Source organism: Haliotis rufescens, unplaced genomic scaffold, assembly GCF_023055435.1.
Source record: "Haliotis rufescens isolate VD_foot unplaced genomic scaffold, xgHalRufe1.0.p SCAF_1, whole genome shotgun sequence".
Classification (NCBI taxonomy): domain Eukaryota; kingdom Metazoa; phylum Mollusca; class Gastropoda; order Lepetellida; family Haliotidae; genus Haliotis; species Haliotis rufescens.
In genome coordinates, this window is record NW_025963779.1 from 53,294,802 (window position 1) to 53,311,263 (window position 16,462).

The 16,462-nt window shown below is 39.4% G+C and overlaps 1 protein-coding gene across 4 annotated transcripts in view; it reads left to right on the top strand.

Moving 5' to 3' along the window:
- LOC124131324 overlaps window positions 1–16,462 on the top strand; it is a 111,902-nt gene that overhangs the window by 79,569 nt on the left and 15,871 nt on the right. For all 4 annotated transcript variants that reach the window (XM_048397716.1, XM_048397710.1, XM_048397719.1 and 1 more), the window contains 7 exons: window positions 1,989–2,083; window positions 4,874–5,021; window positions 6,027–6,277; window positions 10,838–11,038; window positions 13,276–13,421; window positions 14,167–14,266; window positions 14,373–14,461. In XM_048397716.1, the coding sequence (XP_048253673.1) occupies window positions 1,989–2,083; window positions 4,874–5,021; window positions 6,027–6,277; window positions 10,838–11,038; window positions 13,276–13,421; window positions 14,167–14,266; window positions 14,373–14,461 (1,030 nt within the window). The remainder of the gene's footprint in view (window positions 1–1,988; window positions 2,084–4,873; window positions 5,022–6,026; window positions 6,278–10,837; window positions 11,039–13,275; window positions 13,422–14,166; window positions 14,267–14,372; window positions 14,462–16,462) is intronic.

Consider the following 16,462-nt stretch of genomic DNA (forward strand, 5'->3'; position numbering starts at 1 on the left):
CAAACATCAGGAACAAACTGGCTATAGCCCCAACTCTGATGACCAGTCAAAAGCTAGATACGAACTATAGCCCCAACTCAGATGACCAGTCAAACATCAGGTACAAACTATAGCCCCAACTCAGATGACCAGTCAAACACCAGGTAAAAACTATAGCCCCAACTCAGATGACCAGTCAAACATCAGGTACAAACTATAGCCCCAACTCAGATGACCAGTCAAACATCAGGTACAAACTATAGCCCCAACTCAGATGACCAGTCAAACACCAGGTATAAACTATAGCCCAAACTCAGATGACCAGTCAAACACCAGGTACAAACTGGCTTTAACCCCAACTCTGATGACCAGTCAAAAACTAGGTACAAACTGGCTATAGCCCCAACTCAGATGACCAGTCAAACATCAGGTACAAACTGGCTATAACCCCAACTCTGATGACCAGTCAAAAACTAGATACAAACTATAGCCCCAACTCTGATGACCAGTGCAGTCAAACATCAGGTACAAACTGGCTATAACCCCAACCCTGATGACCAGTCAAACATCAGGTACAAACTGGCTATAACCCCAACTCTGATGACCAGTCAAACATCAGGTACAAACTGGCTATAACCCCAACTCTGATGACCAGTCAAAAACTAGGTACAAACTGGCTGTAGCCCCAACTCTGATGACAGGTCAAGCATAAGGTACAAACTATAGCCCCAACTCTGAAGACAGGTCAAGCAGCCTGCATACCACATTGGTTTCACCAGTAAAATCAACAATGGTGTTTATTATGTTGGAACTCAGGGTTCATACAGGCTTGAAAAAGCCCTGAATTTGAAGACCCTCTTGAAAAGCTTTGATTTTTATTGTCAAACTTATATGTTATATGTGGGATAACACTTTCCGAATAAAGTACAGATTCTCATACTTTTTTTGGGTTGAGTCCCACCCGGAATTCGTACCCACACTGCCAAAATGAGGCACCTAATCGCCAGCACACAAAGTCAGCGATCTAACCCACTCAACCACTGAGGCTTCCACAAAAATGAAGGGTGACAACTGGTAGTCTAGATCACAACTGGTAGTCTAAATTGGCATGGCTCCCATGGCCAAAAGCTATGAACACACAATGCCATTTAGAAATTGTCAGACTTTCATTTTTGTAGAAGCCTTGGTGGCTGAGTTGGTTAGATCGCTGACTTTGTGTGCTGCGATTAGGTGCCTCACTTTGGCAGTGTAGGTTCAAATCCCGGACAGGACTCAACCCAAAAAGAGAACGGGAATCTATACTTTACTCAGAAAGTGCAATCCCACATATAACATTTGTTTCATTTGACCACTTTCTAAATGGCATTGTGTGTTCATAACCTTGACAAGCCTTGAAAATCACCAAACTAGTTTGAAAAGTCTTGAATTTGAAAACTGATATATACTTGTTAATCAAAAAGTATTAAAGCACACAAAAATATGTACCAAAGATGTTTCAGTGAGATTTATCACAGTGATAAATTTGTGTGCTAGAGGTGTTTCAGTGAGACCCTGAAGAATTCATGACAGATGAAATTTTTGAAGAGTGAAAAATAAATCTTGTTGGAAAATGTGTTTTTGTCATACTGCTTTTTAGGTCTCACAACTAATATATAGTTGCTGCAATTAATAAAATATTGACAGACTAAGGCTATTAACCCAACCATAAAAGCCTTGAAATAAACAGTTGGGAGCTTGAAAGGGCCTTGAATTTTCATGTTCCATATCTGTATGAACCTTGGAAGTGCAGATGAATGAGGTGGACATGTTCTTCACAGTGTTTATCCAGTACTAATGGCCTCTCAATATAAGGACATTGTTCTTGATGGAACACTATTCCACTTGGAGGTTCTTTATATCATGATCTCTTTATATAACATAGGATACAGGTGTGATATTGTCAGTGGTCTTAACAGTTTCAAGTGATGAATCAGAAAGGCTTCATTGCAATAATGAATTGTTTGTTGTAGTTTTGCCTGGTCCTGTGCACAGAACGGAGGGTTATGTGACTTCTTCAACACTATGTGGCCGGGACAGAGTGCTGACAGCATCCTGCCAGTTTCAGGTAGATTAGCTGCGTATCTTTATTTGTACATTAGAGAGTTTGGCTAGGTGAGGTGAGGTGAAATTAGGTTTAATGTCGAGTCAAAGATTATTGCACTTATATAGCGAAGTGGGTATGTCTGCTTGTACTAGTCTGGACTAATGCTGATTTATAGTGCTAGCCCACTGATATACCATGCCGCAGTTTAACATGAATACCCCACTCAGACAGTATACTGACTCCGAGCCGACCAGTCCTTGTTTTAGCCTCTTAATGCCGAGCGCAAGACAGGGTAACAAGAACAATCTTTTAACTTCTTTTGGTATGACGCAGACGGGGATCGAACACCTGACCTTCTGCTCTCCGGGCAGACGCAGTACCACTTGACCATGGAGACGTTTGAGTATGCCTAGGGCTTCAGCAGCAAAAGAAGTTGATTTAAGATCATTTCCCCCCCATAGGGATTTAAACAACAGACAAGCATTTACAATTCAGATTAAATGGCAATGTAAATCTTAAAACGTTTATGTGTATCTTAACCATAAGAGCATGGGTATAGGGAAAACTGTCACTGAAAATATGAGTGATTGGGTAACACGCCTATATCTAGGCGTTGGAATTGATTGTTGAAGAGGTCTATATCAATGCTTTCAAAGCTATTTTTGCACATATCTGAAGAGGAAATCATCCATCAGTCCCAGAAGAATTCTGCAGTAAAATTACCAAACTTCGGCTAAAATTGCACATTTCTGTGGTAAAAACATTTTTCTATCTGAAAATTAATACAAACTAATTTTTTCGTTGAAAGAATTTAATCTCTTACATTTAGACATTTCAAGACATTAAATGATGCAAATAGACATGTATAGTGTCACTGATATTTATTCTTGTTTAAATGTAAACAGTTAGTCTAGTCATAATACCACAAGAATGTTTAGAAGTGAGAATTATTTATTTCAAATTTTGTTTTAGAGCAGGATTCATATTTTGTATTTTTGAATCACATGTTAAATATTTTGGCATCATTTAAGTGCAACAAAGCTTGAAGATAATGAAATTTACTGTATTGTTGATAAAAAAGGGCAAATTCTGCGATTTGTCTACAATTCTGTGATACCGGTAAGTTAAATTTTCTGCAAATCACAGAATTCATCTGGGACTGATCCATAGACTTCATATTGATATGATAATACATTGACTGAGCTGGTGACTTTTTACATATTCGGTGTACCCATATCAGACCTGTCAACCCTCCCACATTTTGCGGGAGACTCCCGCAATTTGATGAAATCTCCCAGTCTCCCGCAAGATGGACTATTTCTCCCGCAAAACAGAATTCTTCATTATTTAAAAAAATCGCCTCATTGTCCCGTGAGTGAAAACAATGAACGGGAAGTTTGCGTCCTGATCTGTCCGGTAGGCTCCCGGATTAGCGACCCTTATCACAGCCACCGGCAGGGGGACCCAGATGGGCCTTTGTCCAGTAATCAAATGGTAATTAAATTCATATGGTGAACGATTGAACAATGTAAACTGTTAAGAAAACTCGGATAGTCCTAACAGGTGCCTGAAGGGTTGAACTTGAAATGAAAAATCAGCCAAGTATTCATCACTTCATGAAATGAACTGTTGTCTTCATGTTCTTAGCGTGTTTATTCTTCCATAATTTAAGAACGTAGATACATATGGCCGGTCCAGTTATACATGACTTTATTGGTTATCAGATTTGTCAGAAACTTTGTTAAAACATCAACATACCTCAAAGTTACGTCATTGAACTCTTGGAAATGAAAACAAAATATGTCCTGCAAGCGCCGTCTTCAGAAACAACACTGCGTGATTGGTTGATTCGGTAGTCGAAATAACAATGAGTTACACGATCAGGCTTCCTCACAGCTAGGATTTCAAAGTCAAAGTTTAAAGTGAAACTTATAAATTTCCTTTTGACTGACATCGTGACTTGTGTGCACAGAAAATATCAAAACAGAATTTTATCAAATTTTGCGAGAATGTATCATGTGATTATTTTACACGATTTGATTGGCTAATAGTTTGCTTGCGTCCCAGATCTGCAATCTAATTTGCATACAACAGTACTAGTCAACCAATGAGATTAATACACGTCAAGGTCAGAAAGGTCAACAACGACAACAAGACTCATTTCATTTATAAATTGTAGTAAAACGTAATAGTACTTCCAAATATGGCATACATTTCTTGGAATGGAATAATGTGAACATTTCTAGGAAATTTAAGAAGCGAAGTAATGGGACTGTCAACAGACTACCGCAGACAGAAAAAAAACAGTATATCTTATTGAAACTAAGGGCGACGATGTTGCGTCAGGATAAATGTATTTGATATTTCTTTGGCGAATTTTGTAACCAACATCGCGCCAAATACTCAGAAAACCTGCATCGTAACGAAGCCTGACAACTGGTCGGATTGAACACGTCGTCAACTGGTCAAGCTACCGATTGTGAAATTTCAATATCTGTTTGCGTTTATCTGAGATGATCTTTGAACGAAAGTTATATGGGTAGATTGTGCTGGGTTTATTTTTGGAGGAGGAAAATGCAAACGGAAATTAAGCAAGCTGTACGTATAAGAAACTTATTGATTATTTATTGTTTCAAAATATTTGGTTTTCTTTGTAACATTATTAAAAATAAAAGTTGGAAATTATCTTATCTTCACTATCTTAAAAATCTCCCCCTTTGGAGGCAAATCTCCCCCATTTTGAAGTCAAATCTCCCACATTGTCATGATGAGGGGTTGACAGGTCTGACCCATATTTGTCTGGTATTGCAGGAGCAGTTTTGACAATACCATCAGATCTGCTCACACTTGAGCAAACATACAGAGTGAGTATTAGACTGTCAAAGTCAGGATTGGAAGGATCAGCCGCAAATATCAGTGTCCTCATCACCAACCCAACGACACCATCACTCCTTGTGAGGTAATCCTTTAATTTATTTCTACCAGGTATATCCATAAGTATCCATAAGTCCATCTCATAGTTAAGCCGAGGTATTAAATTGATCCTTGAAATCTGTACCAAAATGATACATACCGTTAGGTATCTATTAAATACTAATAATGATCATATTTACGATGCACTAAAGCATTCAAAGCACTGTATTATTACCCAGGTTAATGAATCAGTGTGCACTTGATTTTCATTCTCAACTCAAGCTTCCTGTGAGGCGCTAGGTTATCAGCCACATTACAATATCATCCTACTGGGTACCCATTCACTGCTCGGTGAACAGAGGCATTTTTTAAACAAGGTCACTTGCCCAAGGAGACGCTACATGTGCTAATGTGTTCCCTACGGTGCTGTGACAGTTCCTGTTGTTGATGAGTGAGGTCATATTTGATGTCGCATCGGCAGTATTTCAGCCATATATTGACTGTTCTTAATGAACAATACCATATAGGTAGGCAATGCTACCAAACATTCATACTTCACGTGAATCTGATCAGACCGCTGCCCCACACCACCTCATAGATTCTAATCATGTTAAAAATCTAATTAATCTAATTAATTTATTATAAGTCCTCTCTGTCTTGATTCTTCACTAGAACTGAAGCAGGACAGATAGTAATACTTGTGGTATACTTTTCTAATGGGGCTGTGGGGTTGCCGAATGGTTAAAGTATTTGTTGGTCCTGATTGTCCACATATCTACTACGTGAGAAGCCCATTCCCTGATTAGATTTTCCTGGTCTATTGCTAAAAACAGCTTAGAATCCTACTCACTAACTTACTCACTCTTTTCTTGTGAATGAAACTGACATTATTGTCTGAAGCTGCTGTAAAATCCAATCATTTCTTCATATATATAAAACTTGGGTATTTACAGCTTTATTGTTGAAGCAAGCTGGAAAGAATATTGTTAAGTTAAACAGTTACAATCAAGGTGATCTCTGGTGGATCCTGCTGACATGTTGTTGACTGCAGGTGTAAGTTGGGTTGTGGGGTGAAGCTGAACCCGTCCGAGCTCCTGGCTTTGGAAGCTGTGTGTGTCAACTGTGATGACAGTGGACTGTCCATACAGACCTATCAGTGGTCCGTCACCCGCTCCTCCACAAACCTGCCTATAGATGCAGCCAAGCTTGCTGTTGGAACAACTACCGGCATTCGTCAGTCAGTGTTTGTACTGTCGGCCAACTTCTTTGAGGTCTCCGATGTTTATGACATCAGGGTAACAGGTAACTATCTGGCATAACTATCTACCATACAGGCTGTGAATCTCTTCACCTAATAGTATTGCATATCACAATAAATAGTACCTACACATTGCATTACCTATATATAATGTAACTGTTGTTTCATTTAACAATGTTCCTATGACTGCATATGTTGATTGATTCACCTGTTACTCTGTAACAATTGACCTGCTTACTCAACAACTGTTGTTTACTCTAATGATTGACTGTTTCTGTGTTATGATTGATATGTTTACTATGTAATGTTTGACATGTTGACTATGGAACAATTGACATGTTTACTTTGTAGCGATTGATGTTTTACTCTTATTGAATGTTACTGTGTAACGATTGACCTGACTACTCTAATGAGTGAGTGAGTGAGTATGGTTTTACGCCACTTTAAGCAATATTCCAGCAATATCATGGCGGGGGACACCAGAAATGGGCTTCTCACATTGTACCCATGCCGGGAATCGAACCCTTATCTTCGGCGTGACGAGCGAACGCTTTAACCACTAGGCTACCCGACCGCCCCGACTACTCTAATGATTGACATGGTTGCTCTATAATGATTGACATGGTTACTCTATAGTGATTAACATGGTTTCTCTATAATGATTGACAGGGTTACTCTATAGTGATTAACATGGTTTCTCTATAATAATTGACAGGGTTACTCTATAGTGATTGACATGGTTGCTCTATAGTGATTGACATGGTTGCTCTATAATGATTGACATGGTTACTCTATAGTGATTGAAATGGTTGCTCTGTAATGATTGACATGGCTACTCTATAATGATTGACATGGTTACTCTATAGTGATTGAAATGGTTGCTCTGTAATGATTGACATGGTTACTCTAAAATGATTGACATGGTTACTCTATAATGATTGTCATGTTTGCTCTGTAATGATTGACATGGCTACTCTATAATGATTGACATAGTAACTCTAATGATTGACTGTTATTCTGTAATTCTGTAATGACTGACCTCTTTCTTCTGTAATGAACACAATACACAGTACTAGTATGTTAATTATCCAACATGCTCAAAGGGAGGTGATAGCATAAGCCTAAAGTAACAATATGTGTAAAAGTAAAAAGTCTTTTAATATTTTGGGGGAAACTGGGATTTTGTATAGAGACAGGATATGTGTCAGTCACTGCTTCAAGACGCACAATTGTCTGTAGAGAAGCAAACAATTAATTGTTTTTTGTAAGAAAGTTGAGCATGACCAGCACATTTGGCCTTTTGTGTGAAAAACAATGAGGCCAAAACAAAAAATTTAAAAAATCACAGGGGCACCAGACCCTGTCTCCCACCATTCAAGATCAAATAGTCAATCCCTAGGTACCAGCAGCCTGTATTGAGTTTGTATAGATCTCCCTTCATGATATTACTGTCACTACAAGGTAATGAATATCCTAGGTGCCAACAGCCTGTATTTAGTTTGTATAGATCTCCCTTCATGATATTACTGTCACTACAAGGTAATGACTATCCTAGCAACCAACAGCCTGTATTTAGTTTGTATAGATCTCCCTTCATGATATTACTGTCACTACAAGGTAATGACTGTCCTAGGTGCCAACAGCCTGTATTTAGTTTGTATAGATCTCCCTTCATGATATTACTGTCACTACAAGGTAATGGCTATCCTAGGTGCCAACAGCCTGTATTTGGTTTGTATAGATCTCCCTTCATGATATTACTGTCACTACAAGGTAATGAATATCCTAGGTGCCAACAGCCTGTATTTAGTTTGTATAGATCTCCCTTCATGATATTACTGTCACTACAAGGTAATGACTATCCTAGCAACCAACATCCTGTATTTAGTTTGTATAGATCTCCCTTCATGATATTACTGTCACTACAAGGTAATGACTATCCTAGGTGCCAACAGCCTGTATTTAGTTTGTATAGATCTCCCTTCATGATATTACTGTCACTACAAGGTAATGCCTATCCTAGCAACCAACAGCCTGTATTTAGTTTGTATAGATCTCCCTTCATGATATTACTGTCACTACAAGGTAATGACTATCCTAGCAACCAACAGCCTGTATTTAGTTTGTATAGATCTCCCTTCATGATATTACTGTCACTACAAGGTAATGGCTATCCTAGGTGCCAACAGCCTGTATTTGGTTTGTATAGATCTCCCTTCATGATATTACTGTCACTACAAGGTAATGAATATCCTAGGTGCCAACAGCCTGTATTTAGTTTGTATAGATCTCCCTTCATGATATTACTGTCACTACAAGGTAATGACTATCCTAGCAACCAACATCCTGTATTTAGTTTGTATAGATCTCCCTTCATGATATTACTGTCACTACAAGGTAATGACTATCCTAGGTGCCAACAGCCTGTATTTAGTTTGTATAGATCTCCCTTCATGATATTACTGTCACTACAAGGTAATGCCTATCCTAGCAACCAACAGCCTGTATTTAGTTTGTATAGATCTCCCTTCATGATATTACTGTCACTACAAGGTAATGACTATCTTAGGTGTCAACAGCCTGTATTTAGTTTGTATAGATCTCCCTTCATGATATTACTGTCACTACAAGGTAATGCCTATCCTAGCAACCAACAGCCTGTATTTAGTTTGTATAGATCTCCCTTCATGATATTACTGTCACTACAAGGTAATGGCTATCCTAGGTGCCAACAGCCTGTATTTAGTTTGTATAGATCTCCCTTCATGATATTACTGTCACTACAAGGTAATGACTATCTTAGGTGTCAACAGCCTGTATTTAGTTTGTATAGATCTCCCTTCATGATATTACTGTCACTACAAGGTAATGCCTATCCTAGCAACCAACAGCCTGTATTTAGTTTGTATAGATCTCCCTTCATGATATTACTGTCACTACAAGGTAATGACTATCCTAGCAACCAACAGCCTGTATTTAGTTTGTATAGATCTCCCTTCATGATATTACTGTCACTACAAGGTAATGCCTATCCTAGCAACCAACAGCCTGTATTTAGTTTGTATAGATCTCCCTTCATGATATTACTGTCACTTCAAGGTAATGACTATCCTAGGTGCCAACAGCCTGTATTTAGTTTGTATAGATCTCCCTTCATGATATTACTGTCACTACAAGGTAATGCCTATCCTAGCAACCAACTGCCTGTATTTAGTTTGTATAGATCTCCCTTCATGATATTACTGTCACTACAAGGTAATGACTATCCTAGCAACCAACAGCCTGTATTTAGTTTGTATAGATCTCCCTTCATGATATTACTGTCACTACAAGGTAATTACTATCCTAGCAACCAACAGCCTGTATTTAGTTTGTATAGATCTCCCTTCATGATATTACTGTCACTTCAAGGTAATGACTATCCTAGGTGCCAACAGCCTGTATTTAGTTTGTATAGATCTCCCTTCATGATATTACTGTCACTACAAGGTAATGACTATCCTAGCAACCAACAGCCTGTATTTAGTTTGTATAGATCTCCCTTCATGATATTACTGTCACTACAAGGTAATTACTATCCTAGCAACCAACAGCCTGTATTTAGTTTGTATAGATCTCCCTTCATGATATTACTGTCACTACAAGGTAATGACTATCCTAGCAACCAACTGCCTGTATTTAGTTTGTATAGATCTCCCTTCATGATATTACTGTCACTACAAAGTAATGACTATCCTAGCAACCAACTGCCTGTATTTAGTTTGTATAGATCTCCCTTCATGATATTACTGTCACTACAAGGTAATGACTGTCCTAGGTGCCAACAGCCTGTATTTAGTTTGTATAGATGTCCCTTCATGATATTACTGTCACTACAAGGTAATGACCATCCTAGCAACCAACAGCCTGTTTTTAGTTTGTATAGATCTCCCTTCATGATATTACTGTCACTACAAGGTAGTGACTGTCCTAGGTGCCAACAGCCTGTATTTAGTTTGTATAGATCTCCCTTCATGATATTACTGTCACTACAAGGTAATGACTATCCTAGCAACCAACAGCCTGTATTTAGTTTGTTTAGATCTCCCTTCATGATATTACTGTCACTACAAGGTAATGACTATCCTAGGTGCCAACAGCCTGTATTTAGTTTGTATAGATCTCCCTTCATGATATTACTGTCACTACAAGGTAATGACTGTCCTAGGTGCCAACAGCCTGTATTTAGTTTGTATAGATCTCCCTTCATGATATTTCTGTCACTACAAGGTAATGACTATCCTAGCAACCAACTGCCTGTATTTAGTTTGTATAGATCTTCCTTCATGATATTACTGTAACTACAAGGTAATGACTTGCCTAGGTGCCAACAGCCTGTATTTAGTTTGTATAGATCTTCCTTCATGATATTACTGTAACTACAAGGTAATGACTTGCCTAGGTGCCAACAGCCTGTATTTAGTTTGTATAGATCTCCCTTCATGATACATGTATTACTGTCACTACAAGGTAATGACTTGCCTAGGTGCCAACAGCCTGTATTTAGTTTGTATAGATCTCCCTTCATGATACATGTATTACTGTCACTACAATGACTATCCTAGCAACCAACAGTGAGTCTGAGGAAGGTGCCACAGTTTACACTGTGATCACCAACAGCCCCCCTAGCCCCGGGTCCTGCAGCATCTCCCCCCAGTCAGGCCAGGCCATCGTCACCCAGTTCACTGCCATGTGCAACAACTTCGTAGATGAAGACTTGCCCTTGCTGTATCGGATGTATCTGCAGAATGAAGCTGGGCAAAATGGTAACACTTTCTCCATTTCTTGTTTCTCTTTGAATATGTCAATAACATGAAACATTTTAGGGATAACAACTTTATTATTTGTTGTGACATTTCATGAGTACATTGGTAAAATGTAACAAATGTTATACTTGGGATAACACTTTCTTAGTAAAGTACAGATTCTAGTACTTTTTGGGGTTGAGTCCCATCCAGGATTTTAACCCACATTCTCAGAGAGGCACCTAATCGCCACCATGCAAAGTCAGGTATCTAACTCACTCAGCCAAACTCTTGAGATTGTGGGTTCGAATCACGGATCGAGTGAACCCCCAAAAGTGCTAGAATTTGAAAGTGTTATCCCAAGTATAACATTTGTTATGTGACATTTCATGGCTATTTGTTTGGTTTCAACAAAGTGTTCAAATCCTACAACATCTCTTTGGGTTTTCCTCTCAGATTAGGTTCATACATATAACCTGCCTCTGCTTGTTGTCACTCTGCATGGCACTCGTCATTAAGGGGATGAAACAAGGTTCGGTGGGCTCAGAGTCATTTAAAACAGAACCACACACGTGCATGCATGTCACTATAGAAGTACACTAATCATGAATACGACATTAATCCCCGTTTCACCTCACCTTAACTGATATAACTCAAATATTGTTCAAAATAAATAATGCATCAAATATAGTCACATGGTGGATGTAGAGATAAGACAGTTCTGATTTTTTCTGACAGTCGTAATGAAATTAAAGCTAGCCAGTAGCACTGTGCCCTGGGCCCACTTGCACAAAGCGATCTTAGCGCTATGATGATCATAACTCCCATACTTAAACATAGGCTTACAATAGTCGTAGCGCTAAGATCGCTTTGTGCAAGTGGGCCCTGGTAAGGATAATCAAACACATGGTCACTGGTTTGCTGTAGCTAGATAGTATTTACTGCAGAGCAAAACCCATAAATTCATTTTATCATATAATGGGCAGGTTTCTCGGCAGGATAAAGCCAACGGATAAAAACGATATCCGTTGGGGTCATATGCGTATAGAGATGCAAATATCAAAGGTCAAGTAGGACTACTTTCACTGTTTATAAACAAACATGGCGTCGTCCTCGTCATTCGGCGATCGAGTCAAAATTAACCATCGGGAATCTGGATAAACAACAGGGATAATTGCTATCATTATCAAAAGAACAGTCTAATATACTGAAAATCAGTGTCTAACTGTGACGTAGCTAAGGCATTTTATAAGTTTTGGCTACTTTGGAGGTATAAATTTCGAAACAATTTTGCGAGGGCGCGAGGCCTAGCCAAGCAGGATCAGTAGCAATATCTGTGCTTGTAAACCTCTGCGACTTGAAACCTTCTCCACAAATTAAAATAGTTGGATTTGGCCGAAATATGTTTGAATTGTTACCTTGTTTGGTTTTGTCGCTGTGTGTACATCTGACTACACTTCTTAACCTTATGACAGGACAGACCGACTGTCAACAACGTCTGACCGTGCCCGTGACGTCTCATAGACTAGGGTTAGAGTAGCTTCCCTTTGACAAAGGGCAGTTACTCTAGCGGACAGACCGATGGATTGCCGCGAAAGGCAATTAAAAACAACTGTTGTTTTGCGTATATGTTGCTTCGCCACTGTATAAGAAACAGATTTCAGTTGGAACTATATTGGCTACTGTCACTGTCCGACTGACACATCACTTACCCTGTGACGTAATAAATATTAATGCGCGCATTCCAGGAAAACTCGCAATGTTTCGGTAATGTTTGTGAGAGAGGGATAGCGATTTTAAAGCACAGAATTAAAGCATGACATTTTATGATAAAGAGGTTATCACGCTTGTGTGTTTGGGGATAGATAGAGGTTATCACGCTTGTGTGTTTGGGGATGGTAAATATCCTGTATTAGGAATAAAAACTATGTATTTAGCTCGCCAAGGCTCGCTAAATACAATGTTTATTCCTAATGCAGGATATTTACCATCCCCAAACACACTCGCGTGATAACCTCTATCTATCCAATTATATGAGACTTCATTATATCGATTTGTGATGACATTGACTAAATGCAATTTAACTTGTCAGCTAGTGGTGATTGATGGCTAGATGTATTCTGTACTTAACACTATTTTAAGGACCCCCGGTTCTTTCATATTGCTATTGACATTGCATGCCAGATTAACAATACTAATATGAAGGTCCTTGCCCTTCCTTTAGTGGTGCAGTCCTATATTCTAAGGTTGTCTTGCAGACATGCTGCTGTACTATGGCCAGGAGTCGTCAACCTCCCACCTGACACTTCCTGCAGGGCTGGAGAGCAGGAACTACACACACAATGTGTCCATCCTGGTGTTTGATTCTTATGATACAAGCACCTCTGTCACTGTCTCGGTACAGGTTAGTTCTGAACTATGTATGATTGTTGTCCAAATCTAATTCTGAATGCTGTAATTCTTCTTATGGTACTACAGTAGCATTATGTAATGTAATTATTTCATGAGGAGATACAGAATAATCAAAACGGATAACAAATCAATGGCAGAAGTTCAGTTGTTGCTATGAATGTTGAGAGAGATATGATTGGCACTACTGGATACAAGACACCTTCCTATTCACAAGGTGGCCTTGTGGTTTATGATGCTATGATTAGTTGTGCAGAGTTGCTGAAATAGCTGTATTTCGTTATTGAGCTCATCGAAACGAAATAGCTGTTTGATTATTCAGCTCATCGAAATGAAATCGCTGTTTCCTTATTCAGCTCATTGAAATGAAATAGCTGTGTTTTCTTATTCAGCTCATGCAGGTTGTTTTTATTATTGTTTTTCAACTCTTCTTTTTTTTCTTTCTATGAAAAACAGTAATTTCCAGTTCAACAACCCTTCCAGTTGATGGCCTGCTTGTCACATATATAAGATAATGACTGGTATATCTATGGTGAAGCTCAACAAAATTATGCTTGTGACACAAACTATGGACAATATTAGAATGATGATTTTAAGTGTGGTGCAACTTGGAGAAAGAACAAGAAAAGAGTTTATAATCAGGCCTCCAGTTTAGCGTTGGTTGGGAAACTGAAAACATGCTTAAATATTTATTGTTACCTCAACACAACTCTATGAATCTCTTCTGTTGTGGCTGCCAGGTGCTCAGCCTTCAGACAGGGTCTGAGTCTGTGAGTGAAGTACTTCGGGACATGGTCCAAAACTTGTCAGTAACAACAAGCAGTCAGGCAGGCAATCAAGGTAGGTATAGGTAGAATCATAAGATTTTTTTTCTCCAAATATTTGTTTATTTCGGTGTGATTTCAACAGTTCTATTCACTGCCGTATATCATGTGCTGTGATACAGATATTCTACGATTGGCTGAAAATATTGCTACAAGTCTCAATGACGAAGTTGGTGACTCAGCTGAAGAAAGTAAAGTTAAACGATCAGAGGTAAGTTGTAGCCTCAATAATACATAATGAATTGTCCTGTTTGCTGGTAACAATAAAATCGCAGTACTAATACGGGGTAGCCTTTTTGGCTCTCAAAATGTCAAGTTATAATGTTGCGGGAAAATTTTGAAATATTGTAATGAAAATTATCAGACAAAGGCATGAATAGGCAGATATTTAGTTGAAAAACTAAGTATGAGCAAGTCCGTGACTCAAGATGAATTGTTATGTCTATATTTACATCTTCAAGGAAAATCAATTGGGGTCACATACTAGAAAAATGTTTCATTTAAACCTAAAATATGCCAATAGCATATTTTATTCTCACCTGTGCCATTGTTGGAATGAACAAAGTTATATTCCTTTGAATACACTGCCTCTATTACTTCATAGCCAATATTCTTGCAACATCTGTAGAATTTCAACAAACATACTCTTCACTGTCAGCAATCCTAATCATACTTGTGTGTGTGTGTGTGTGTGTACTATTTTGGTGTAAAAATTGTATAGGTAGTATTTTTTACGTAATTTTGGACCATGGACTCACCCTCACCAACCACTGTCGTCAGTATGGAGGTTGGTATAGACCACATGTTGGCAGATAGGCATACAGCTCGTGTTCAGCACGATCCTTAACTTTACATAACAGATACCCCTCCTCGTCCACATGATTAGCAGCTACCACTAGCGTATCGGCAAGACGATCAGAAGCAAAACCTTCTGCATCTGTGGCGACGACTGTCCTCAACAGTTAAGCACAGGGTGGGCACATGTTCCACAGACATACCCTCTGCTGAGGCTGACCATTACATCAAGCCCTGCACGGATCAGCAGGATTACAACAGGGATCCTACTCCTTCCACGTGACCGTGGCTCACACCCAGTTGACAGTCAACAGTATGCTACAGACAGGGTGGCCATGGATCCCAACAGATCTTACATTGGTTGGCAGTGGTGTAGAGGAAGCAGCAGCTGTCAGTATATTACGACACAATTACACCTTTGTTGAACTGATGGAAGAAATCTATCACCTGCTGCCTAACTTACGGCCACCTGCAGCACCTGACCTGTCAACCCACAAGCCTGAACGGCCAGAGTTTGTCGACACACCTTCACCAGAACCTAGTTTCAACCCTCTGCCTTGGCCTTCATGTATAAATAAGATACTTACATAAGTTGGATTGCTGCCAGAGTTTGTCACGCAATGCTTCCTCTCCGTGAGTCATTTAAGTAATTGACAGAGGATACTCTGATGGAGATACGACTGGACTAGATGGGCTTTGTTCACTCTGTGCAGGAGAGTATTTTGAAAATGCAGGAAGATCTTATCTCGGTGCAGATGTAGATGTTAGTCAGCTTCAGCTCACCTGAAGACAACACCTCTTATCTCAGAGCCCGTCAAGAAGTCTGCTCGCACAACCCATCACAGCTGCAGTGCTGTTTAATCAGAAGTTGCACCAAATCATCAATGAGGTGCATCAGGACAAAACGGAATGTCTACCATCAACCTCGCGGCAACATCTAACAAGAGGCCTGTCAACTCGCTTCCTCATCCCTAAGATCCACCCTAGATGAAACATGTTGCTTTGGTCCGATATTCTTTTTGTTACGCCATGCCCTCTTTCCTCAGTCGTTAATCCCTAAGGTCATGGGAGGGTGCTGTTCATGACTTCCTAGGTGTAACTCTACATCAACCAACCCTATCAACCTTGTTTTGTCACTGGATGCCCACCAGGTTTCAATCTATCACCATCCCCATGACAAGTGGGGGAACGGATCAGAGATTACATCAACAATTGGCAGCTTCTCACATCTGACTGCCGGATTCTTGACATGATTTGAACTGGGTACAAGCTGCACTTCCATCAGTCCAACACATGTATCCCACCCTACAGGTCCTTGATTCCATCTGGGAATGACCAAGTTGGCAAATGCGTACTTTAGCCATCAAGACTCTACTTGAGAAGGGAGAAATTTGAGCACTTGCCAACTCGGATACCA